Source organism: Protobothrops mucrosquamatus, unplaced genomic scaffold (assembly GCF_001527695.2).
Source record: "Protobothrops mucrosquamatus isolate PMUCROS unplaced genomic scaffold, P.Mucros_1.0 scaffold388, whole genome shotgun sequence".
In the NCBI taxonomy this organism is placed as follows: Eukaryota; Metazoa; Chordata; class Lepidosauria; order Squamata; family Viperidae; genus Protobothrops; species Protobothrops mucrosquamatus.
Window position 1 is genome coordinate 440,839 of NW_015386720.1, and position 27,047 is coordinate 467,885.

Genomic DNA, 27,047 nt, shown 5'->3' on the forward strand with positions numbered 1-27,047 from the left:
TACTTCCGGGTGGGAGGGGGAAGTTAAGGACGCTTTGAAAGAGAGCGGGAAATGGCAGCCGAGATGGAGGCGCTGCAGCTGACGGGGGCTGCGGCAGTTTGTCCTCCGTTGCCGAGTCCGGAGCCGCGAGTGCAGTGCCTTTCACGCCGATGGACGGCCGAGTTGCTGGATCATTGCAGACCGTTCGTGCGCAGACTCGGGGCTGGTCAGGCTGTTGAGACCGAGAACTTGGAACAGGCTGTTGGGGAAGCGCTTTGGGTAAGGGGAGTCAGACTGAGATGGCTTGGCCGTGGTGACAGTTGGGCTGCTAGGAGGTTTAGGCAGGTTTAATGCTTCTCGTTAAGAGGAAGACTTTAAATAAATATTGAATTGTTTGCGGGGCGTTCTTTGGTTGAATAGGGGTTAATTCTTGCCCTAGAGTTTCTTTAGTAAGGGGACGAGTAACCTCTGGCCCCAAATAACTCTTTCACCGTTCTTTTTTTTTTAATAAAATTTTATTGATTTTTATAATTAAACAACAAATAGCAATATGATGCATTTACATACACAAGCAGAGAAAAAAAAATAATCCAAGTCAATACATTGTCGGAAACGCTCGGCAGTCCCCGCCTTGCCTCCACCCTCATCCGCTTTCCTATCCTTCCTCCCTCTAACCCACAACCTCTCCTCCTTTCCACCTATCTACGTCCCATCTCCTTTCTAACCACCTCCTCGAGTGCAATTTGGGATACCAGCCGAGCATCTCCTATTATCAATACAATTATTGTTTACCTATAACATGTAAATACATCAATTTTTATAATTCCCCTAATCCCCTTCTCCCCCTGGACTTCCCGGAACCAAATACAGGATTAAAACACATCCCATTCCGTATCTAAATTACAATTTAACTAAACAAACATAATACAATCAATATATACCTACTTTAACTCTAATAAAGCAATAAGTAAAAACAATATATCTACTCAAAAACTATATGATATATCTATCCACCTTCAACATTTAAGCTTTATGTAAATTTTTTCTTACATTTTACACTCTTTCACCGTTCTTAAAGATTGATTGCTGAAAACGGACATCTCAGATTCTTGTATCTTTGAGGTCAGAAGCACACACAAGCTGCCGTATCTTATCTTATCCTGAATAATAATAATATATATAAATAAAAATGTAAATGTTCGTTTGTTCAAAATCTTAAATCTCCGAAAGTTCTTCACCGATTGCTTTGAAATTTTGACACAACGTTGCATTCGAATACGCGCGTGTTTTTATATACCTACTATTATATAGATGTCACACCTGTGACAGGTAAAAACATTTAACCTGTCTGAGCCACAGCAACGCGTGGCCGGGTACAGCTAGTAACTTATAAAATAAGCATACCTCTTCACAATCCCTCTCCCACCGGTATGTACTGTATGATACGGTCCTAACCACTTTTCACCCTCAAACACCAGAAATTATAAATGCAACATAAATGTTGCTGATTTTTAAATATAGTATGACACCAAGGCGTTTTATTTGTGATTTCTGTGAAGATAGGAAAAGCAATTATCTATCAGTTGTAAAAATATTGAAAAGCAATATGGAAGCGACAGAAATGAGTATTTTCATAAGAAGAAACATAATTTACATACATAACAAAGATTCAAGGGGGAGGTTGCTAAGCATCCCTGAAGAAATTTCACAATTAGTGCAGAAATTGTTGTAGAAGTTGGCACTTCTGACACTGATCTTAATTTTAAAAAAACCTGTATCAGAAGTAGCCAATAGAAATTAAGCTAGACTGGTAATTAATTACTAATAACCTTAAAATTATTAAAAGTATTTAAAATAAAACCTTGGCATTAAAACAGCCAATAATTGAATAGATAAAACTATGCAAATCATTATGTTAGGGAAAGTTGCTGTTGTGTACTGTATTTACATGTATTTACCATGCAAGGTTTTTTTTCTAAAAGTTTGATATGTGTTTGTTACATTATGCTTGGAAATCATGTTAAGTGATCTTTCCTTAGTAAGTTTGTTTAGATTTTGTAATTATGATAGTAAATAATGTAATTTTGTATGCTCTGCATACTGTAAGTCAAGACTGGCTGGATTGTGGTCATCTAATGAGTTCGTAAAAATTTGAAAAGACTGATTTTCAAATTGATAATGCCTCTGCAATTGCTAGCTTTGTATGCAGACACACACACACACCCAAATAAAACCCTATTTTGAAATCCAGAAAGTAATTTCTGACTATTGAGTTCTAGAGACTGCCTACCAGTTAGGATGTACTTTCTCTAGAGTACATGTCAGAGTTTCCTTTCTCTTATTTTTGGTGAAAAATCTTAATTACTGGTAATAATTAATTGTGAAAACAGACAACAAGAGAAGTTGCAATTATTCCCTTGACAGAAATTAATAGTATCTTTCTATATATATGAAGTACAATCTGAACTGGGCATTTCACTCTGTTTCAGAAAGGGCAGTGGACTTATTACATCCATTAATTTGCCTTGAGTTTTCTGTTTAGCAACACAAAGGGTTTTTTCAGGTATTTGTGACTATATATTAATAGAGTTGAATTTGACATGTGTTTCTTCTTATGAAAATACTTGTATCTGTAATGAGCATTTATTCCCCATAATTGTATTTTTCCTGTTAGACCTTTCTATATGTATTTTGTTATGCATTCTGCTTGTTTATCATGCTAAAATGTGAAAAAATGTTAGAAGCCTTGTTGCTGAATGCTGGAATTTTGGAATGCACCAAATGTTGGAAACTATCTTGTAATTTACCTATCAACATGGGAACATCATTGTGCTTGTAAATATTCTGGACTTGTTTTGCTGAATGGATGTGCTTTATCAGAATGCTGTTTATCAACATTTTGTTTATCGATGTCATTCCTTAGTGGTCCATTTTGTGATATAGCATTGGCAATTAAAGGTATCTCTTTAAGAATTCATACATTATATATTTATATCTATATTTTTCTACATTTTGTACAGAACTTTGAAACAGCTGTACAAGAGAATATCACTGTTAATGGGCAGCCATGGCAGGAATCATCAAATCTTCAAAATGGTATATTATTTAAAAGCATCCTTAGAGTTAATATACAAAATATTGACTAATACTGTTGGAAAATCTTATATATAATTACAGGTGGTCCTCGATTTACAACAGTTCGTTTAGTGACTGGATAACGTTACAGCGGTACTAAAAATGTGACTTATGACCATTTTTCACAGTTATGACCTTTGCAGCATTCCCATGATCATGTGATCAAAATTCAGATGCTTGGCAGCTGGTTCATATTTATTACCATTGCTATGTCCCAAGGTCATGTGAACCCCTTTTGCGGCCTTCTGACAAACAAAGTCAGTGGGGAAGCCAGATTCACTTAACAACTGGGTTACTAACTGATCATCTACAGAAGACATGTCAAACTCGCGACGTCACGTGACATCGCACAATGTATCAGGACGGTTTTGCCATTGCTGGCAATGGGTGGGCACGCTTCTGGATGACACGTCCGGCCAGCGGGCCGGCAGTTTGACACCCCTGATCTACAGTGATTCACTTAACAGCTATGGCAAGAAAGGTCGTAAAATGGGGCAAAACTCAAATGTTTCACTTAACAATAGAAATCTTGGGCTCAGCTGTCGTAAGTCAAGGACTACCTGTATTTTGCTGTATTCACCTAGTCCCTGTTGTAATACAGTTCCTTGTAATGTTAGTCTGGTTCAAAAATATTAGTTATAGATACATTTATGGTGAGGAGACCATAACATAATAGATCATATACTTTATATGCAAAAAGATTTCTATTCTTTTCCTGTCATCTCAGATTAAAAGGATCTATTACTGCCATCTGTTGGCCTGTTATAGTTTTTGGATGACAGTTTATAATTACATAAGATTTTTCTAGTTTAAAATGATGTGAATAATGTTAGAACGTTTCTGGAAAAGTTGTACTATATTTCCTTTCAATTTCATTGCAATTGAATTATTGACTTTTTTTTAAATTTGCTATTTTATTTTAACTAGAAGTGATGAATTTTACAGAGCCATTTGGTACAACGTTCTATATTTCTTAATAACTGGCTACAGGAATGTTTGAGAGCCAAAGGGTTGCCTTCTGATGGATTTCATCTGCCAGAACCCAGCCTTTTCACTCTGTCTGCTTAACAACCTAGGAGGCAGGTTAATAACTGCAAGTGGAAGTGCAGTCATTGCAGTCATTGAATGAAGCAGTCATATGGGTGTTTCACTTAACAACCGCTTTGCTCAATGACTGAGATTCCATTACCAATTGTGGTCATTAAGTGAGGATTACCTGTACCCGTATTTTTGTTTTTACTTGGAGAAGAGTTCCAATCAGTTTGGTGGACATGATTCTTCGTTCCTTTTTCAGTTAAAATGATTTATGTCAAGAAACTAGTCCAGTGATGGCGAACCTTTTAGGGACCGAGTGCCCAAACTGCAACCAAAAACCCACTTATTTATCGCAAAGTGCCAGGGCTACATCAGCATTGTGGTGCCCTCGGGGGGGCGTGGCCCACAGGGTGGGTGTGGCTGCAGTGGTCATGGCAGACTGGGTGAGCGTGGCCGGGGCCAGTCCCTCTCCATCTCTGGGGCATCCCCGGGGGACCAACGCTGCTTGCTTGCTCACTTCCTGCCCTGTCACTTCCAAACGCCACGTGCTCGCTACTGTGGCGAACTCTGGTGGGACAACGGCACGCGTGCCCACAGAGAGGGCTCTGAGTGCCGTCTCTGGCACGCGTGCCATAGGTTCGCCACCACTGAACTAGTCTGTTTCTAGGCAATAATTTCTAGGCAAGTAAATCATTAGTTGTATTGTTTTTTTGTTGGTTTGCTTTTTATGGGTTTATTATACAGTTTTTCATTTAACATAAATTCAAATTTGTTTCACAATTTTTAATTTTAATAATGAATAAACATTTTACTATAATAAATCTTTTCCCTTCTCATTATACTTTCATGTATCTTTGCTGAAGATGATGATATATGTATTCTTTCTATGCCAATTGAAGTTAAAAATATATCCGCATACTATACTTTTCAAATATTAAATATTTCTATTTTTGTTGTGAAATAGACACAGACATTAAACTCCTTGAAGATCAGCTTGATGAATTAATTGTGGAAGTGGCTTCCAAGCGTAGTCAGTATCCTAGAAAAATGCAAATAAATGTTGTTAAAGGCATTAAAATGCAACAAAAATTGTTGGTGAGTAATTTTAATTCTTAAGTCATTGGATGAAAATGTTTACTTTGAGAGAATCAGATAATGATTTTGTTTACTACAGTAGCAGAGAGAGGTTCAGGATAGGAGATGATATAGACACACATACAGCCAGTACTTAAATATTTTTATTGTGGACACTATCAGTTTTATATAGCCACCCCTTTTAATACATGACTCTGGGTAGTTCACAATCAGTCAAAAACAATATAAAAGTAGCAAAAAGTACAATGTAAAGCAATAAATATATATAACAGTATCACAAAACTCATAGCCAAGGTGATCCCAACCACCCAGAGGATTAAATATAGCTCCTCACATGCTCTAGCAATCCACAGGGAGAAGGGTAACATAGCCCAATCAAGGGGTGCACATAAGTGCTTACACAGGCACATTTTGCATCTCCATATAGAGCATATTACAGTAATCCATATGAAAGGTGTGAGTGATTGTAAGCAGGACGTGATTTCTATGCTAATAAAATAGTGTGATTTAGTATTACACAAGTGAAAATATTTACAAAATCAGTATGTTCATAAGAGTATACAGTAATAAATCAAATCTTAACCTAGTTAACTTTCCTCCCTCTCAAGTCTTTTTCTTTCACTATTCATTTGTACTCTATTATGACTTTTTCTTCTCCTCCTTATCTTAATTATTGAGACTGGAATGTCTGTGATTTTTTTTCCAGCTCTTTGCTACCAAACAAAGGCGTTAATTCACATAGTTCCACTATTTTGCTTCTGACTCTCCAAACACACATCACAGTTTCTCCTCCTGGTCTTTCCACACTCTTTCAAATCAGTCCAGCATTTTCTTCCTGATCTTCCTTCTTGTCCCAGGACCAGTATCTCTGTACTTGGCAGACTCTACTCCACTGAACGTTAACCAAGTGATGTCCTCTACAGCAGCATGTCCTGCAGTATCTGAATTATTATTTTAAAAAACCCTTTCTTCTGCTTATTATTGCTCTTTTTATAATCTGTAGCCAAGACATATATGTGCCATTGTATAGGTGCCTTCTAACATTTCCCCCTTTCTGCCTATGAGCTATTTGTTTTGGGGCAGACACGCTTTCTAGTTCTGTCTTACTGGCTTTTTCAGTGCTTGAGTTTGAGAACACTTGCTTTGCAGCTTTTTCTTAAATATATTTTTATTTTGTTTCAAACAAGATTAAAATACAAAATACAGAACTCCCAAAAAAAAGGTTTTGAGTAAAATAAAAATATCTATAAAACATTTTCAGGAAACCAGTAAGATGGCTGTTCAGTTACTTACAATCACTGATAACATTTTTTAATAAAAGTCGGTATTTTTTAAATAAGAAATCTAGCTTATCCTAAGTCTTGCAGCAGGGGGCACTGTTTTATTAGTTATCCCAATTGCTGTAAAGTTAGATAATGTAGAACTTTGATTATTTAGATTAGAATGTAAAATGTATTGTAATAGCAGCATTTAACTCACCTAATTAATACAGGTAGTCCTCCCTTACCAGTGGAACTCTGTGACTAAGCAGTGTGATTGTAACTATGACAGTAGTCCCAGTTGCCACTGTTAGGTGAATCCTAAGTGGTCACAGCATCCTGTCATATGATTGCCACTTACAACCTCCTGCCAGTTTCCCTATTGATTCTATTTGACAAAAGCTAGCAGTGAAAGTCATAAATGACAATCATGTGGCTGTGGGACGCTGCAACATCATAATTGCAAGCCAGTTGCCAAGCACCCAAATTGCTATCCCATTATCGTGGGGACGTTGCAGTGGCCACAACTACGAAGATCTGCCATAAGTGCCCATTGTTCAGCAACTTCAGAAGGTGACCTGAATATCTCCGAGACCGCCTTCTGCCACAGATTCCCTCCCACAGACCGGTACGCTCCCACAGAGCGGGCCTCCTCAGGGTGCCGTCGGCCAAGCAGTGTCGGCTGGCGACCCCCAGGGGGAGGGCCTTCTCTGTGGGTGCCCCCACCCTCTGGAACGAACTACCCCCCGAGATCCGGACAATTCCGGATCTCCTAGCTTTCCGCCGCGCCCTCAAGACATGGCTTTTTCAGCAAGTGGGTCTGGCCTAGGGTGAATTTTAAATAGGGACAATTTTAATGATTTTAATAAGACACAGCGACAAATATTTGTTTTTAATTGGTTTTTATTGGGGATAATGTTTTATACTGTTTTAATATGCTGTGAGCCGCCCTGAGTCCTGTGGGGAGAAGGGCGGCATATAAGTCCAATAAATGAAATGAAATGAAATGACTGTATGTTCAGTGAGGACTTAACAGAATAATAGGATTGGAAGGGACTTGGAGGTCTTCTAGTCCAACCCCCTGCTAAAGCAGGAAAGGACTGCCTGTATGTGATGAGACAGCAAAACCTGCTATTGCTAAATTTACAAATCAAATAATGGCTACTTTTACAGAGATGTATTACATATACGTATATGGATAAGAATTTTTATTTGCTTAAGATTCAAATGTTTTAACCATGAATTAAGTCACATTTTAGAAGTTATAATGCAAACAAAGGAAAGAGATTTTGAATGTATTTTTTTGTATGCTTAGGGCTATCAACCTTTTGTGAACTGTCAAGACATAAAAGTTGAACCTTCTCAAGGTAATTTTCTGAATGATGTGCTTCCTTTCTTTTCATAGAATATAGCAATTATATGTTTTAAATACTCCATAACTATCTGTTCTTACAAATATAACGAGAGAGAGAGAGAGAGAGAGAGAGGGAGGGAGGGAGGGAGGGAGGGAGGAGAGGAGAGGAGAGGAGATAAAATCTGGCAATTTGGGGAAACATTTTATGCATCTGATGTGAATTCTAGTGAAAAAAAGCATATCGTACAAAGTCTCTAAGACAGCCTTTTCTAACCCTGGAAAAACCCTTGAAATGATGTTCAGGTCTTGGAACCCCTGCATAACAATTGTGAAAAATAGAGAAACTTCACAATAAAATTCACTTTTAGCCTATACTGTCCACAATTTGCAATGTTAAAATAACAGCAAAGTGGCAGGCTAGCAGCTAAGTTGGGGTGTGTAAATATCACCAATCACTGTGAGCACTAGCATTATGTGTCCAAAGTTCAAACAGTGATGCTTATTTATTTTTTTTAGTCATGCTCTCACAGAACTCTGACTAAAAAAACACGACTTAAGGTTAAAAAAAAAACCCTATGGTTTTGGATGCAATGCTTTGCAGGAAAAAACAGAATGCCATATAAAGTTTATGGTCTTAATTCTACCACTTTCCAGGCCATAGTGCTTAGACCGGGGGATGGGCAATTAATTTTCCCAAAGGACCACATGAGAAACTGGGACTATGTGGAGAGCTGAACTTAACTCTGCTCAATATTAATTTTATTGCTTCATAAAAAGCAGTAAATTATACCATTTTATTAGATGTTACTAGTAAGAATGTATGTTATGATAAGGCTATGAAAATGTGGAGTAGGTCAAATATAGCAGTAAAAAATAGTAAAAACAATCATATCACTATTTCATTTTATTTTTAGCATAACGTGAATAGCTAATCACATATTTACTAAGGCAGACATGGCATTTTACTATCAAGTTTAACTTGTCTTCAGACAGCATTTCTTCTAACTTGAAAACATTGCTATAGTAATTTATTTGCAATGAAGAATTATTTCATACAAATTTGTGCCACAAGTTCCACATGCTGGTTAGATTGTAAAGTAAAACTATTTGATCAATCACATATTTTTAAAAAAATCTAAAGTGGAAATAACGTTTAGGAAAACATTGTGCAGATATATTATGAATGAATTTATTTGCACAGTTTGGAATTTGCATCTATCCCTGTGTAGTAACTACAGTCAACAGAAACGAAAGATAGAATTATTAGCTTTCATTTCCTTGTTTCATTTCCCATGTTTTGGAAGCAGTGTAAACATCTAAGTTTTTAAATACTTCTCTGATGTACAGTTGTGTAATATTCTGCCAGGGCAAACAAATAAGGATTATTGGAGTAGATTGATGGGAATAATCCAATTTCTTTTCAAATGAGGTAAATCAGCTTTAGAAAAACTTGCAAGCAGTTGTTTTGTAATGATTTTACAATATATAGTGTGCTGTAACTCTTCCCATTATTCGTATTTTACAGGTGGAATGCAGAAGTAAAGGGCAATTACTTGTCCAAGTTCAGTCAAGTTGACCATAAGTCATCCAGAAAGAATTTATTAATGTTATGATACTTTCAGTTTTCACAAGAGTTTTAGAAAGTTCAAGAGGACAGTTCTTAGCTCAATGACTTTCTAATATAAAAGGTAGCATATGTAAAGAGAGTGAAGATTTTTATTTTTATATTTGGACTCCTTTTTTAATGTGCCTCTGAGTCAGTGTTGACTCCTGGCAAATACCTGGATAAGTCTCTGCAGTTTTCTGGGCAATATTTTGGAAGTGCTTTGCCATTTCCTTCCTCCTAGGGCTGAGAAAGAGTGACTGGCCCATGGTCACCCAGCTAGATTGCACTTACTTATGGCCGGTTATAGTAGGAAAATAGAAATTAGATTTGGGAAAGAGATTCAAAGAGCAAAAGCAGGAGCATCATACAGATGCTTGGGAAAGCAGAACTGGAAACTGAGGAAACAAGAACGATGAAAATAGACATTATATGAGAAAACACCACCCTAGGATCAATAAAGTTAGCATGCAAAGAACTGCATGGTCCTGGAGCTTTCCATTATATTTTTTCTAGTTTTACCTTTTTTTATTAAGTACATTTTAACTGTATCTGCAAAAAGTAGTGAAACTATTTGCAAAATTTTGCTTTTGTTGATAATTGGCTGGAGAGGGGACTTTATAGTCACCAACAAGGTTTAAAGGGCTAAAAGTGAGCATTGGGTATGGCCATAGGGTTATTTATTTTGAATAATTGATATGGCTGCTTATCTCACAACAGTGAGTTTTTTCAGCTTATGAAAATTTTGAATTCAAAATCTGAACCTCACCCCACCCCAATGAGGGTCTTCCTGCAAAATAAACAAGATACTGTTCCATAGAAGGAAGAAACAAATATAGCTGATGAAGAAAATTGCAGGGGGGGCAGGGGGGTGGATTGTGTTTTTGACTCCTGGTGGCTGTCTGAACTAGTCCCTACTGTTTTCTTGGCAAGATTTCAGAAGTAATTTGCCATTGCCTTCCTAGAGCTGAGCATTGCTCAAGATACACTGCTTGAATGTGTACTCATTTGTCTTTATCTGAAGAATGATTTCCCAAATTTTTTGAGTTGAGAAAGGTTACTTGTGAGTCAAAACTGATTTTGTGATTTTGTATTTGTTTAACATGTAGATTGGTCCTAGGTCACAAATATCTGGAAAATCTTAGCTAACTTAGAAATTTACTTGCTTGATTATTCCTTCCCTTTTCCTGGAAAATATTGTATTGTGAGGTTTTTAGAAGACTTGTGTTGACCTATATGCTGCATATAGTAGCAGTATAGAAGTAGACAATTTCATATGGGTGATTTTTAAGAAATATAAAGAGAAAGCTTCAAGGTTCACTGTGGCCTCAAAACTTGTATGTAACTGCATTAAGAACCTCAATGTATATTATGTTTTGCAGTTATAATCAGGAAATACAGGTAGTCCTTGACTTGCAACACTTCATTTAGTGACCATTCGAAGTTACAACGGCACTGAAAAAAGTGACTTATGACCATTTTTCACACTTATGATAATTGCAGCATCTCCATGATCATGTGATTTACATTTGGATGCTTGACATCTGGTTCACATTTATGATGGTTGCAGTGTCCCAAGGTCATGTGACCACCTTTTGCAAACTTCTGACAAGCAAAGTCAATGGGGAAGCCAGATTCACTTAACCGTGTTACTAATTTAATAGCTACAGTAATTCACTTAATAAATGTGGCAAAAAAAGTCATAAAATGGGGCAAAACTCACTTTAAAAATTTCCCACTTAGCAACATAAATTCTCTGCTCAATTGTGGTCGTAGGACTACCTGTACTTTATATCATCTCTTTTAATAGAGATTATAATTACAATTACTATTTACTGTTCTTTATTACTGATGTACAGTTTAGAATTCAGCACAGTATTTTCCAGATAGATTAATCTAGGATTTATGCAGTTTTGGATTAAATAGTTCTAGGAATTTCCTTTTCAGAATTCTGATTATTAGGGTTCAGGAGCTGCAAAAAGAAAAGACATGTCTGTTGATTTACTGGAAATCAGCATTTATGATATTTGATACAATAGTGATAAAAAAATTGTCCTTGGAAGAATAGGAGATAAATAGTTTACAGCACTATATATGTGTATGTGCGTGTGTGTGTAACAGTTTAATTTCAGAGGTTTCTATCAGAAAAACTTTTAAAATTTGGTTTTAAACTAAATATTAAGCTAAATGGGATAATTAATAGCAACTTGAACATTTTTACTCCTTTGGATAACGTTGTTAAAAAATACTATGAAATTGCAATACACAAGAGCTTTTATTATCCACCCAGCTGTACATATTAGAAATTTGTGGAGGAAGCTGGCAGTTTAGGGACTGTGAAATCCTGGAAGGCAATATTTATTTACAAATCTGCTATTGTTTTTCTGTTTGTTTTACACTGCAATCATTTATTTGTTCCATGGAGTTCTGATTAGTTTATTTAGCTATTTTTCTGTCATCCCTTTTCAACATTGTATGACTTCGATTATAAGGAGATCTGACCGATCTAAAGCAATGGTAAATTAAATTGCATGCTGAATATGGATTTTGAATGAAGTATCCCTAACTGAGTTCCTTAGAATCTCACTATATCATATGAGTAGTTGTATACCGGTATGTGATAGAGAAGGGGTTTATTTTTAGTTTTGCATGTTTCAGATGTATTTCAGAAATGATTGTATATTTAATGCATTGAGTGTCACAGTATATGATTCCTTATCAAAAAATAAATTGATAGTAAATTGCAGAATGAAATAACGGTCCACAAAACATTTGTATTTTTTACAATTTTGGAACTTTTCTTTTTCGATGTTGAATAAAATACCCTCTTTGGAATAGTAGCTGGCCCATGATACTATCTCAATATCATTTCCTCTCACTCTCTCTCTCTCTTTTACATTACAATGCAGCAGATTGATGTTTTTCTTGGTTTATCTTGTAAGAGAATACATGAATCTTTTTTTTCCAGATCAGTCTATGGTAGAACTGAGACTTTCAACAAAAACTATGTCTAGATATACTGGAGAATCATTTAAGGTGAGGTTTCTAAAGATATAATGGATTGTATTAGTTGATTAATTGACATAATGGGTCATGCATTAATGAGTCAACTCCAACTAACTTAAGATAATCAGTTTTAACTACAACAAAGTCTGGTCCAAGTTAGTAGCATTCATGAGCTAGAAACATAACTGTGAAAAATTACACATTCCAGTTCTCAAACGTTTCCCTGCTCCCTGGAATGCAATGATATGCTAGTTCTAGAAAGTCTTGTCTTTCCAGAAGTGTATTTTCCAGGATAGGAAGTGGTTGGTGGTGTTCTCCAAATATCCATTTCCAGGGAATGCATAGATTTACAGATTCCTAATTTTAACTTATTGTCAAGCAATATTATAGGACACTTGTGAAAACCTGATTCATTAACTGTTTTAAGAAAAAGACAGTAGAGGTCTCTTATTTTTCAACTGAATAGATTTATTCAGAATTTGTCTGCTGTACTTAGTATCATCTACGTATGTTTTGAATCTACAACTCCCAAAATTTCAGTCCTTTTAAATGTGTACTGAAATTGCAAAGCGATATTACGGAAGGTTTGTAATAAATAGCACATATGAATTAATGTTTAGGGTACTATTGCTAAAATTCATCAAAGCAGTTTAGGAATTGTAGTACTTCCGGGATATAGTAGCTCAATTTGAATAACCTGGAATTGTTTTTGTTTTTCTCCTGCCATCTCCAGTCGCTGTCATCCCTTGTAGAAAGAGCAGAAGGCTTCTCAAAAGCATTGTCTTTACAACAAACTTTGGAACAATGCAGACTCCATCAAGAAATCATGTTTGGTTCTGAAGTTAAGAAAGAGGATAAAAATGATGTAAAAAACCTTACATCACAAGTGGAAGTTATACCTTCACAAACTGCTAGCGGTAATTCTGTTCTACTCAAAATAAAGAGATCATCATGTTCTCCACAGAGACGCTACCCACTCCGACAAAGAAAACTTAGTCACACTACATGAACACAGCCATTCAGCTTTCTGATTTTTTTGTTTATATAGCATCCTTAGTGATCTCCTGGAATCCATATAATCAAACAAATTTTGTTTGATAGTGATGAAATTCGATACTGGATCCCTTTATATAGCTATTCTATAAAATACTGGAGCATATTATTAAATTTTAACATTTTTGTTTGAAACTAAATTTGCCAACAGTATATTACAGCAGAATGATCTTCTACAAGGACTTTGACTTGTTTATGAAAACATAAATGCTTTAATGGTAATCTTTCCAAACATTAGGTAATGCTCTTAATACATGAAGTTGTACATTTCCATAGCAAAGAATCTTGCTGAGTGGAACTTCAAAAGAACTATAAGCAGAGCATCTGTAACTGGAGTTTCAGAGAACAACTCCTGAAATTTCTGAGGCAAATCCTCAATCCTTTAGATGCATATTGAGGGATATCTAGTTCCCTGTAACTGTTTGTGGATTTCTACATCAGTATACTTTTAAACTGAACTCAATTTGTGTATATGTTCATTATAGCTATAGGCCGGGGTTAAAGATTAAAAGTATTTAGCTGCAGATTGTGTCTTCACTATAGTCTAAAAACTAATGAGGAAGAAGTATAGTTTGATGCTAATATACAGATAGTCCTTGACTTACAACAGTTTGTTTAGTGACCTTTCAAAGTTACAATGGCACTGAAAAAAGTAACTTATGGCCATTTTTCACACCTATGACTGTTGCAGCATCCCCTTGGTCACATGATCAAAATTTGGATGTTTGGCAACTGGTTCATGTTTATGTAATCAGTTTTTGTCACCCAACAAGCAAAATCAATGGGGAAGCCAGATTCACTTAATGTTACTAACTAAAATCTGCAATGATTTGCTTAACAACTGTGGCAAGAAAAGTTGTAATATAGGGCGAAACGCGCTTAACAAATGTCTCACTTAGCAACATGAATTTGGGGTTCAATTGTTGTAAGTCAAGGACTACCTGTATTGCTCTTTCTCTCCTGCATTCCCTTTTCCCTGAGCCATGACAAGTCTTCTGGAAATTTGATGGGGGGGGGAGTACAATGTACTTTCACATCATCATTTAGTAAATGGTCAAGTTGCAAAGAAATACCAAGTTTTGTGCTCCCGAGAAACTATCAGTAGTGGATGTTTTGTTTTTTACTTTGCTGATTTTCATGGTATGCAAATTAAAAGAGAGCTAATTGAGTTGGCCTTCAATCTATATCTCAAGAAGATATAGTAATTGTAAGATTACCAATCTATATATTACTTAAAATCATTTTGCCTATTATATAATTATACAGTTCTAGTAAATTAATTTTACAATAAGGTGTTTTCAATTGAAGTTGGTTTTTCCATTTTTATTCTTGTGAAAAGAATTTTTTGTAATAGTTGATCTTTGAATATTTAGATGTCTTTTTTTCTAAATCAAATTAATTGATTTGTAATTTGAATTGCATACAGGAAACAAGCCAGGTGACAGTCTAATAGGCTTGCTTAGGCAATATATATTCAAGGAGAGCTATAAAAAAGTAATTCTGGACTTGGTATTGCTGAAGTTGTGTTGTAAATTACCAGTATTTTCCCTTAATTTTTTTAAAACTCAGTTCCTCCAGGTTTCTGAACTTCAAGTGCCTTTTCATTTTATTTGGATTTTAAAATATAATTGTGATCTATAAATTTTCTAAATCAGCATTATACCATTTTCTCTTTTTTTTATTACCATATTTACGGTACGAGACTAGAAACCCAGGAGACTGTGAATTCTAATCTTATTTTAGCCATTAAAGCCAGCTGGATGACTTTGAGTCATTTACTCTCTCACTCTCAGCTTTCGACGTCATGCTCAGGAGAGAAGCCATTCAGTCAATTCCTGCAACAGCCAATGGATCAACACTTAGTTGATCTACCACCACCACCGCCCCCAAGACGGCTTTCTGAATCAGTAGGGGTTTTTTCCCTCCCCTGCTAACAGCCACCTGGTTTCACCGCCAAAGCTGGCTCTTTGGCAGTACGCTTCCTGGATTTGAATGGGAGCTACTAGGAATGGCCCAAAATGTCCCTCAAATGACTGTGGACCTACCTGAGAAGAGGGCCTAGAAGGTTGCAATTTTCAATGGGAGTGGTCAGAGGGCTGGGCCTCCATCTTTTCCTACCAGCTGCCTGATGCCTTAAGAACGCCTAGGTTTTAACAGCATGTTTTGATATTTTCTTTTTTGATTTTTACTTTTAAATGTTAATGACTAGTTAAGACTCTGGGTAGTGAAAAAGATCTGATTTTTACATTTGTATGAAACTTTCACTATAGGGATTTCATACTTTATAATTTTTTAAAAGGTCCGGTCTTAATTTTTAAAAGAAAATTGATGAAAATCTCTCTTTTTTATGCTGGGAAAGTTCTTTTCAACGTTTTTCAAGGCTAATTTGCATGATGCTTTTCCTATCTTTCAGAGGAGCTTTTTATGATTGGCTGTAAAAGTTCAGCTGCAAAAGTTTAACTACTGAAGTATCGTAGACTATATCAAAATATAAACGATAAGACAACGCTTTTGGGGAAAGTTGGGAAAAAAGAATACTTTTCAACTTACAAGCCCAATTTGAATATTTGGATAAAAAGCTTGATAAAATAACAGTGGTTTTCAACCACCTCGAAGAAGGTAACCAAATGCAACAGCAGTTGTATCAGATGGATAGGAATGTAATTTGCTGCCGGCAGACCTGAAGGATGAAGCTGATTTGGAAAATGCAAGTTGCTTAGGAGGTATGGATTGTAAAGGCAAAGTTGATAGAATTTTCCAGGGATGAACTCGACTTTCTCAAGAAGATTGATGGAAATTGGAGAATGGTTTATTATATTCAATCAGAAAAGAAATGTTAAGAGATGTTGAATTACAACTTACAGGAGACTTTTGAACAGCAAATACTGTTGGAGATATACACAACAAAGACTTATGACTTTGGGGAATAAAATCAACTTAGGAAAGATCCCATTTAATATCTTAAGGAAAAGCCTTATTAAGAATCAGTCGAGGATATTTGATCCTGGCAGACCAGAGACAATGATTGTGGTGATTGATGGTAGATGAGAAGCTGTTGTGGACTTTCTGAGGATCTTGAAGTTTAATTTAGCTGTTGGTTTTACCTGTTAACTATGTTCCCATATAGTAAATAGATGTCAGGCCAAGTGAGTTGGGTAAACTGTTGTAGAAATGTATAAATTGTGTGCCTACTTCAGAAGGGGAGAGAAGGTGTAATCTTTGAAATATATTTATCAGTATTAATGGGGGGACAATTTAGGTAATGTCTGTTTTGTTTTGTTTACTTTTTATGCACATTTTTTGTGTAGACTTACCAAGTTTTGTTTTGTGTTTGTATTTTTTTCCTTTTTTAGAGTTTATATTTTAATGTTTCAAATAAAATAAAATTAATAATAAAAGGGTAAAAAACACTCAGTTGATCCAAATAAATGAAAAGAAAACCTCAAGAATTCATTATTTCTTGAAGAAAAACATTTTGAAGGAAAGAAAATGGCAAAAACACAGGTAGCAAATATATTGCTTTTAAAAACCTGATGATTTATTATTTTGAATAGAATAGAATAGAGAATAGAATAGAATAGAATAGAATAGAATAGAATAGAATAGAATAGAATAGAATAGAATAGAATAGAATTTGTTGGCCAAATGTGATAGACCAGTGGTGGCGAATCTATAGCACGCGTGCCAGAGGCAGCACTCAGCACCCTCTCTGTGGGCACGCGCGCCATGCCCCAAAGATGGCAACCGTCCCTCTTCAACCAGCCGCCCGCTAACTCACCGAGGTCCCATGTGGCTGGATGCATCCCAGCACGGCTGATTTCCCTCCCCCGCCCCCACATCCCATCCCTCCTGGCCTTGCATGCTCTCCTTTCCCCACTGCATCGCCTCCTCAGCTGTCAGCAGGCCGTCCAGGTCAGAGGCGGCTTCTCTGAACTGCTGCTGGTGGGCTGCAGAGCCCCAGAGTGCGCCAATAGAGGGGCCGGCAGGGTGTGGCTGCTGACGGACACTGTCGGCCCCCATGCGGTCGCTGGCCTCTGTGTGCGGGGGGCCGATGGTGTCAGGCAGCAGCCTGCCCAGCCCCTGCCTCTCCTTGCCCTGCAACAATGGCAGCCCCACCCTGCCTCGCCTTGCCTCACCTCACCCTGCAGGACGAGCCTCCTGCCCACTGCCCCACCTGCCAGAGTACCCCTGGATCTCCCCCAACCCTGCCCGGCCCCCACAGGCGTCCCTCCCCACGAGCAACATTGAGGTGACCATGCCCACCTTGCCCACACCCACCCAGTCTGCCATGACCACCACAGCCACGCCCACCCAGTGGACCACACCCACCTGGCACCCGGTGATAAATAAGTGGGTTTGGGTTTCAGTTTGAACACTCGGTCTCTAAAAGGTTCGCCATCACTGTGATAGACACACAAGGAATTTGTCTCCAGTGCATAAGCTCTCAGAGTACATGCAAAACAACAAAGTAATAATAATCATAATATCAAAATAATGATAATCAGAATAACAGAAGGTAGTGGAACAGATGAGAAGGCTAAAAGTAATACAGCCACACTATGTGGATAAATAGACATAAGGCAGTACTGTGGGAATTAGGTGTTCGGTAGAGTGATGGCACAAAGAAAAAACTAGTTTTGACATGCAATGCTCTATATAGGTGTCTCAAGAGAAGGAGTTGAAACATTTAAGTCCAGGATGTGAGGGGTCTGTAAATATTTTCTCAGCCCTCTTTCTGACCTGTGCAGTATATAGGTCCTAATGGAAGGCAGGCTGGTTACAATATTTTTCTGCAGTTCTAAAACTGCTGTACCAAAACCAGACAGTTATAAAAGTACAAATGACAGACTTAATAGTTCCTCTGTAGAACTGTATCAGCAGCACCTTGGGCAGTCTGAGGTTTCTGTCTTGATGCTGGAAGAACATTCTTTGCTGTGTCTTTTTAATGATGGTTCTAATGTTAGGCGTCCATTTCAAGTCCTGTGAGATTGTAGAATCCAGAAACTTGAAGAACTCTATGGTTGACACTGTGTTGTCTAATATAGTAAGAGGTGGTAGAATAGGAGGTCTCTCCTATCATCTCTACAGTTTTAAGTGTTTTTAGCTCCAGAGTGTTCAACCTCCTATTTGCAGACTTATCATCATCTCGAATGAGACCAATGACTGTTGTATCATCTGCAAACTTCAGTACTTTAACAGAGGGATCCATTTCCATCCCCCTGGGCCCACCTCTATTTCTAAATTGATTTAGTTCTGTTACTATGTACACAAAAATGAAGATGATTCTAGTATTTTTCAACTGTATCATTCAGAACCTCTTGCTGTTTTAAATGCTATTCCATTTTTTGCTAATTTTCCTGAAATTAGGAGGCAATAATAAAACTACTATTAATGGAATTAGTTAATTCTCCTAAATATTCAGATTATTTGAAAATGAAACTGTGACTCACTATTATTTCTTAACTGATGGACTTCCCTACTATGTGCATTAATTTTAAAATCTGAATCTTCTATTAGCTTACAATTCTGAAAGGCAATTTTCTATTTGTAAAGCAATAAGCATGCTGTTTTCTTTAAATAAAAATTAAATTTAGCTGTTTAAATCTAGGAATGATCTTTTATGATTTATGTGTTACAATAGTTAGCCTACCTTAAAAGTAAAAGTTTTGAGTTCTAAAATCAAGTTCTCTTTGTATCAATCATTCTGCTGTCCTAAACATACTTGCAAGTAATTGTCACTGAATTGTCTAAAAATGAGGTTATATACTGTATTGTATTTCAGAGGACGTTCTTTTTATAGCTATGGTGTTGGATTTTTTTTTATGTAAATACTTTCAGATGACTGTACTCTGAAGCATTGCAGTTTGACTGTAAGATTCAGAAAAATGTAAAAGATTAATTGTACATTGATGGATGACTTTCTGTTTTAGTTTTTATAACAGCAAGAGTATTGAAGTATATATTAAATTTTGTAAAGAGTATAACAACGGATTTCAAAGCTGGGAGAAGAAAGTAAGGAAGCAAGGCAGTGCTATTTGAACAAAGAAATGTGTGTGTGTGTTTGTGTGTGGATATCTATCATTTTGAGATGATTAATGTTGCCTCTGATTGAGAGAGCACTATAAATTCCAACTGCAGATAGGTAATGAGGATATCTTGGAAACTCAGGAAAGATAAATCAGTACACTTTTAAATGACTTATACAAGGAAATTCTGTTTAATTATGCCACTATTTGGCTGAGTTAGAAGAAGTCTGTCCTTTTTTAAGGTTTAAAAATATTTCTTCACTTGAAATGTCACAACATTCAACTTTATATTTTTAACTTGACTGTAAACTGGCATTGCATCAGAAGGCGTCTGGTTATTTTCTTAATATAGCTTAGGTTTTCAGATGGATACATAATAAAACTGGTTGCTTAATTCCTATATGCATATAGCCTTCATAGTTATAGTATACAGAGCTTCAACAACAACAACAAAATACTGAAATTTAATAGTGAATAGAATATAGAATTTGGTTTCTAATTAAACTTCAATATCCTATTAACTGAATTTAGTTTTTAATGGCTTCTTGCCAATATTCACCAGTAAAATTTTATTTGTCCATGATGTTGAACTTTGAGATATGCAGGTTCTCTCCAAGGTACTTGATATTAAGAATATGGAACGATGATTATCAAGTGTCCTATAAAAGTCAATCTCAGTGCTAATCTATGACGAATAGATCTCTAATATGCAAAAGACAATGGAGAATAGTCCTTTCTGCTCTCAAAATCCATTGCAGCTTAGCTTTTAAAAACCAGTTGTCTTTTATATTCATGCTTTTCTAGTTTAAGGTTATAGATTAGTGCAAAAGCCTTTTGTGTTTTACAAAACAGTTGTGACATTTTAAAATTCAGTTATACTAACTAAGTGGTAGTGGTTCTTTTTTCTCAGTGTGGTTTGGGAAGGACAGAGCCTAGATAGAATCGGGCATATGAGTCGGTAAGATGGGATTGGAAAGTCAAAATTTCTTTGAAGGAGGCAGTGACAAACCACTTCCATATTTCTTCCAAAATAACTACATGGCCCATGAAATCAGGAGTTGAGCTCAACTTGAACTACATTTTTCACAGTATATCCATGGCATGCAAAAGCTCCTCAGTTCAGTCTCTGAAATTAGTGTTGTGAGAAATTTCTGTTCGAAATTCAGCAGAGTTGTTGCATGTCAGTATAAATTACAGAAGTAAATGTCTAATAGCCTTACTGCACAAGGCAATATTCTATACAGAATTTGAATTCCTTCATCTACTTCTACAATATCCAACAACTCTTAAGCTTGATTGACAAGCAGCCTAATAACTCTGCAACCTTGGAAGGTTCCAAGGTTAGTTGAGCAGCAAGTCATAATGTGTGCTTTTTGCCTTTGTGTCATCTTTTCATGTTTCATGCCTTTCAAAGCATGTTTTGTCCATTAGACATTTCACCTGCAAGCTTGTGCATCTAATAAAATGCAAATCAGTGTATTGGTTAATGATAGACTAAATTGCAGAGATCAAAGCTCGAGGTTTCCACAGCTGAATAGTCACCCTCTCTCAACTCAACTTTATCCTGAGAGGAAAAGGCGAGAGAGAGAGAGAGATAGGGACTTCATCCTGAGCGTCTGAAGGAAAGGAGATACACCCAATTAGATAAGCAATAATCAAAATTATCCACTTCCCGGTGCATTTTATATTTTAGAAGTTTAATTTACAGTTTAACTTTCCACAGAAACAAAAGCTCACAATAAAAGTGGATCAATTCAGGTTTTAAGCTAAAGATTATTAACTGAGATAAATGTTTAATAACGCAGTTTATTTTGCGCGGGCCATTCTTTTAAATGCAGACTATGCTGCCTTGAGTGGGACTTTTCGTGAAAAGGTGCGATTCAGACCGCACGACACAGCCACGCTGCCACTTGCAGGCGCAAGTGCAACAACAACGGCTCCCCTTTATTTTACAGTGGAAACGCTGGAGGCGATTTCCTACCAACTCTTTCAGGATTTGCTCCCGGTTTCCGCCTCCTGTTCTCTGTCAGACACCCCTACAAGCGCGGCCCTTTTAAACGGGGCAGAGGACGGGCGAGAAAAGGAACGGACTCCCACGTTCAGCTGGAAGCTTTCGGCTTGCCCGATCGTCAGCCGAGCGGATTCCGGCTCTAGAGCCACCCCGAAACCCCACAGCCCGCGAGCGGGACGGAAGGAGGGAAAAGCCCCTTTCTTTTCAGTTCCCTATCGGAGAAGGCCGCCTCCCGGTCTCGCAGCCAGTTCCCTCCTGAAGTTTCAAGGGCCGCCACGTGATTTCCATGAACTGGAGTTGAGCAGATCGGCGGCGCCGGGCAGGGCGAAAAACAGAACGGCTCCTGGTTTTCCCGGCCGCCGAGCGCTGGCTGGAGAGAAGAGCAGCTGGGGAAGCAGGCGCGGCGGCGGCGGCGGCGGGGGCGGTCAGGTGCCGGGGAAGCGCCGAGGGCAGCACGCGCCTCCGGGATGCCCCTCTTTGGGCTTTCCGCTTAGGCGGCAGCGGGTGCAGCGAGTCCCCCATGCGCGTCCCCGGCGCTTGCTGCGGCTACGCTGTTTTCTCCGGGACTTTAAGGGTCTTTTGGCCTCCTGACCGGCCGTCCGACCGACCTCCTCTTTCTCTTCGGCCGGGATGTCTCAGGGGATCCCCGCTGCGGGAAGCCCTTTGCAACGAAGTTCCTCGTCCGAGGAAACTCTGCAGGTAAACCGAAGCCCGATGGGGCGCGGGGTTGGGATTGGGCGGGGGGGGGGCGGGGAGGAGGGGATAGAAAAGTTGGACAGACGCGCCTCCGAGAAACTTTCCTCCGCGATTCAGACGTTGCCTTTGAATCGCGCTCTTCAGATCACAAGTTCCAGCCCGGGTCTTTTCAAGCGTTGGCCTGGCAGGAATTCTTTCATCGCTGTCGTGTGGACGCGCCGGACCTCGCTGGCTCACTCGCACGCGGGCAGCGGCGGGGATCGAAGGGCAGCGACGGCACCTCGAAAGGACTGGCGTGCTAGCGCGGTTTCTTCGGAAGGAAAGGCGCTTTATTTTTATTTTTTTAAAAAAAAATTCGGGTAGCAGAGAGACGAAAACCCCAGAAGGAGATAAAAGCGGTGCATAAAATTATGGATCGCGCCGCACGCCCCACATTTTCCCTTTCCCTTCCTTTCCTTTCCCTTCCCCTCCTTATTACAAGAATTTGCCTTATTTCGAGAAACGGAGGAGGTAGGAACTTCTAGTCAGAAGAAGGGAGAAAAGAATGGAACTTCCCACTGCTTGAAATAAGTTTATCATTCTGCAATTGGGGGGGAGGTGTCTTTGAACAATTAATATTTGATCAACAGCTATTGATCTTGTTGTATATATATTTGTCTGCAGGATTTTACGAGTGGTGGGTGTCCGGGCTAGCCTTCACCTACTTGTCACAGTTGGGATGGAGTGGGGAACCAAACCTACATACCCAGATCTTATTCACCTGTTCTTTGGTAGGCCTCTGTGGAGTTCCAGACTAGAGACTGTTTTGTCTGAACCAGCAGAGTTTTGATAGCCTTAAACTTCAGTTCCCCGGCTCTGTCATCCAGCAAGTGGCATCCCCAAAAGACAGGCCCTCTATGAACAACGAAGAACAGAATCACTGAATCACTGCTGTTATTAGCATGGGTCCAATTAGTTTAGTACTAACTGTACCAGTCTACGCAATCCAGCACGCTGTACGTGTGTTGGATTCAAGTTCTCGTCATTTCCAACTAAAACTTGATAAAAACTCAACTCTCCAGAGTTCAGTAAGGGGTCTTTCAGAGGCCAGTTGGAAGAAGGGAGTAGGAGAATCAAGCACATATACTAATGTGTAGCAAGTTGCTAACAAGCTTATTAACTATATTGAATATACTGAAAGTGCAAGACTAAATGTTTATACTGAAGGAGGTGAACCAGAAAAATTATAACATTTATAACACTTACTATAGTGTCAGTAACAAATGGGTGTTCTTTGTTCTTGCATGTAGTGAGCAAGTTGAAGTGGGAGAGATTAGTAGAAGGAAGTCAAAGATGAAATAAAGTGATCTAGCAGGACCAGAGATCCATCTTCCTTTTCCTTCATCAGGCTTAAGTTTAAATGATCATAATCTTTATCAGATCTTTTGATTGCTTATGTTAGGGGTCTTCAAACTTGACCCTTTTATGACTTGTGGACTTCAACTGGCCGAGGAATTCTGGGAATTGAAGTCCTCAAGTCATAAAAGGGCCAAGTTTGAAGACCCCTGGCTTATGTACTTAATAGATTTTAAGGCTACCTATTCTAACAAAAAGCTAAAGGTGGCATTTCAGCTCATGAAAAATAAATAACCTGTATAGTATAGATTGAGGCAATTAGATGTAAGCATAATTGATTAAATTTACAGCTGCAGAGCTGTGTATAGCAGTTATGCAGTGTCTCTGGCAGGTGGGGCGGTGGGCAGGAGGCTCGTCCTGCGGGGTGAGGCAAGGCAGGGCAGGGGTGCAATTGTTGCAGGGCAAGGCGAGGCCGGGGCAGCTGCTGCCTGACACCATCGGCCCCCGCACACAGAGGCCAGCGAGCGCATGGGGGCCAACAGTGTCTGTCAGCAGCCACACCCTGCCGGCCCCTCGACCAGTGCACTCTGGGGCTCCACAGCCCACCACCAGCAGTTCAGAGAAGCTGCCTCTGAGTTGGATGGCTGGCCGACAGCTGAGGAGGCAATGCAGTGGGTTGTGCCCAGGAAAAGGAGAGCATGCAAGGCCAGGAGGGATGGAATGGGGGGAGGGAAACCAGCCGTGCTTGGATGCATCCGGCCATGTGGGACCTCGGCAAGTTAGGGGGCAGCTGGTTGAAGAGGGACAGTTGCCATCTCTGGGGCATGGCGCGCATGCCCACAGAGAGGGTTCTGAGTGCCGCCTCTGGCATGCGTGCCATAGGTTTGCCACCACTGATATAGGATGTAACATTGCTATGGTTCACTACTAGTCTACATGATTTGGGAAGTGCCTGCAGGGAGACATGGAAACTCATCTGAGTGTAACATGTAGCTGATCTCAGGACGAAATCCAATTTCTCAAACAGTTTTCTTATGCAAAAGGAATTTCCCAGTTTTTCTCTCCCATTCTTTATGGTACTGCGGATATTCTTTAAATGCATGTTATTATTTTTGAACTTTTGTGTGTGCTTTTAAATCAGCAGTTTCCTTGGCAAAAAAAAAATGGAAGTGGTTTGCCATTGCCTCCTTCCTAAGAGGAATAGGAGTGACTGGCCCAAAGTCACTGTTGATTTGTGTGCCTTGTGTACCTTAGCCAGGATTAGAACGAATGGTCTCTGAGTTATAGCCAAACTCTCTGTCTCTCTTGCACTTGTTTAATATAAAAAAGGAGGATATTGGTGAGGGTCTCCCCATGAATACTAAAGATCAGGAGGCAGGGAGACTGCACAGCATTGCAGAGTATAAGTTGAGTTAGGCCATTTAAGATACTTAAGATAAGAATAAGAACTCCAACTTACATAGAAGAATTTTATTTCCCCCTACCCTTAGCCACTGCTCTCTTGGAAATTTTTAAAACTGTTTTTAATCAATTGAATATATTAAATGTTTGGTAAATTACAAGACTTATTACCTGGCAGCTATTTGTATCTCTCATGCTTGGGAAGGCAATGGCTCTTGCGTGTGATATCTCCAGCATCACTTATAATATCTTCTTGCTATGGGGTCTTGGGCATTTCTGAGCAACCTGGCAAGGAAGCGGTTGTCAGCCTCTCTGGTGGCCATCATGCCACTGAAGATCACACACATATATAACAAGGAGGCTTATTGATACTTGAGATGTCTTACTGCACTTGAGGTGGATATTCGCTCATATACTACTTCTATATTTAAATCAAAATGTACCTGCCTATGCTTGTCAAGTCTGTTCCTCAAATCCAGGTATTTTGAATTGGATTCCACAAGCAGTTTAAATATACATTGCTCTTACAGGGCACAGTGGCATTGCTCTTACAGGGCACAGATATGATATAGGCAAGATGATATTTTGTTGGACTAAAATCAGACATGTAAACTGGCAACAGGTGAATTGTGTAGAATTTCTCAGACTTCCAAACAAAAGTATAAAAACAAGAACATTGGTGTATCGGATACAGCAATTAGCAATAGCTAATTCAAACTTCAGTTTTATCAAATTACATTCTAACACACATTCCTGCTTCCGAAACCAGGATTGCATGCAGTTCAATATATTTTAAATACCACTGTATCATATAGAATTTTCTTATCTATCCATCCATCCATCTCACTGATCACAAATATAAAATTTTATTAAGCAAGGGTACATTAAAATGATTCTTCTAACTCAGGGGTGTCAAACTTGCAACGTCGCAACGTATCGCAACTTTTTTGCCATTGCCGGCAATGGGGTGGGCACGGTTTCGCTATGATGCATCCAGCCCATGGGCCGGCAGTTTAACACCCCTGTTCTAACTAGTGGTATGCTCTCTTGAACTGATCTTATTTTACTGAAATGTGCTAGACATCACTTTATGGCTCTACTCTTTTTCATACTAAAAAAGCTTTTTTAAAGGAAAAGATTAAAGAATATATGAATGGGGTAAAACCATGAGTTACATTGGGAATGTTCAACATACCTTATGGGGATTTCCCTTTGGATATGCAAAGCATTTACCATCTTAGTAGAGCAGAAACCCCACTACATGTGGCAGTTTGTTTGACCTACTATCCCAAATATGATCCAGACATTTTGTGTTTGATTCATGATTTTAGATTTAATTGTGTCAAACTCTTTCTGAGCCCAGCTTTCTGTAACATTTGTTGCTCCAAAAGTTCCTGGGATCACACTTTAGAAATGAGATAGCAAACTGCCCTTCCTAACTTCCCTCCTAACTCCAAGAGAGGGATCTTGGAGTTCTAGTGGACAATCATTTAAATATGAGCCAGCAATGTGCTGCAGCTGCCAAAAAACCCAACACAATTTAGACCGGCATTGGTTTCATTCACATAACACTCTTAATCTCAATTGAATTAGTTTGTTCCTAAATAAAAAGACTCACTTCACAAAGGTAAGCTGCATAACATTAATAAATTGGGCAAATGCAAGCCATTGGGTCTTTAACTGAATTGATTATGCCTGCTATGTTATTGCAGCACTACTAACTTAGCCCAGCCTTACCTGACCTCACAAGAGGATAAAATAAAAGACTTTGTGCGTATTTGCTATCTTTCTTGGAGGAAAGCTAGGATCCAGGTGTGATTAACACATTCCAAAACTTTGATGACCTGATTTCCTTCCTTCCATTATAAGGGAGAGCCTTTGTCCGAGGGAGACCACTGTGCCTCAGATAGACGGTGTGGAGTCCCTCCTGGTGAAATGGGGGCAAGGGGTTCAAGTGGGTCTGTTGATTATATACCTGGCTCCCTGCTATGTATCAACAGCCCTGCCTGAGCTGGCCGACGTAATAGCCGGGGTGGCGGTTGCGACCCCCAGACTTATG

At 38.6% G+C, this 27,047-nt stretch overlaps 2 protein-coding genes across 2 annotated transcripts in view; both read left to right on the forward strand.

Moving 5' to 3' along the window:
- The first annotated feature begins 51 nt into the window (after positions 1-51).
- Positions 52-14,102, forward strand: NSL1 (NSL1 component of MIS12 kinetochore complex). Its single transcript, XM_029284138.1, has 6 exons — positions 52-258; positions 3,000-3,075; positions 5,114-5,244; positions 7,819-7,870; positions 12,429-12,496; positions 13,200-14,102. Exons 1-6 carry the CDS (start codon positions 52-54, stop codon positions 13,473-13,475), a joined length of 810 nt encoding a protein of 269 aa, XP_029139971.1. The 3' UTR covers positions 13,476-14,102.
- Positions 14,103-22,186: 8,084 nt separating this feature from the next.
- Positions 22,187-27,047, forward strand: part of BATF3 (basic leucine zipper ATF-like transcription factor 3) — a 13,209-nt gene continuing 8,348 nt past the window's right edge. The window contains exon 1 of the mRNA XM_015815961.2: positions 22,187-22,255. Coding sequence (XP_015671447.1) covers positions 22,187-22,255 — 69 coding nt within the window. The remainder of the gene's footprint in view (positions 22,256-27,047) is intronic.

Excerpts from the sequence above, each read along its gene's own strand:
- NSL1 (XM_029284138.1), top strand. The coding sequence starts at position 52 with ATGGCAGCCGAGATGGAGGCGCTGCAGCTGACGGGGGCTGCGGCAGTT. Across the intron at positions 3,076-5,113 it reads ATCATCAAATCTTCAAAATG|ACACAGACATTAAACTCCTT; the intron begins GTATATTATTTA and ends GTTGTGAAATAG. Across the intron at positions 5,245-7,818 it reads AAATGCAACAAAAATTGTTG|GGCTATCAACCTTTTGTGAA; the intron begins GTGAGTAATTTT and ends TTGTATGCTTAG.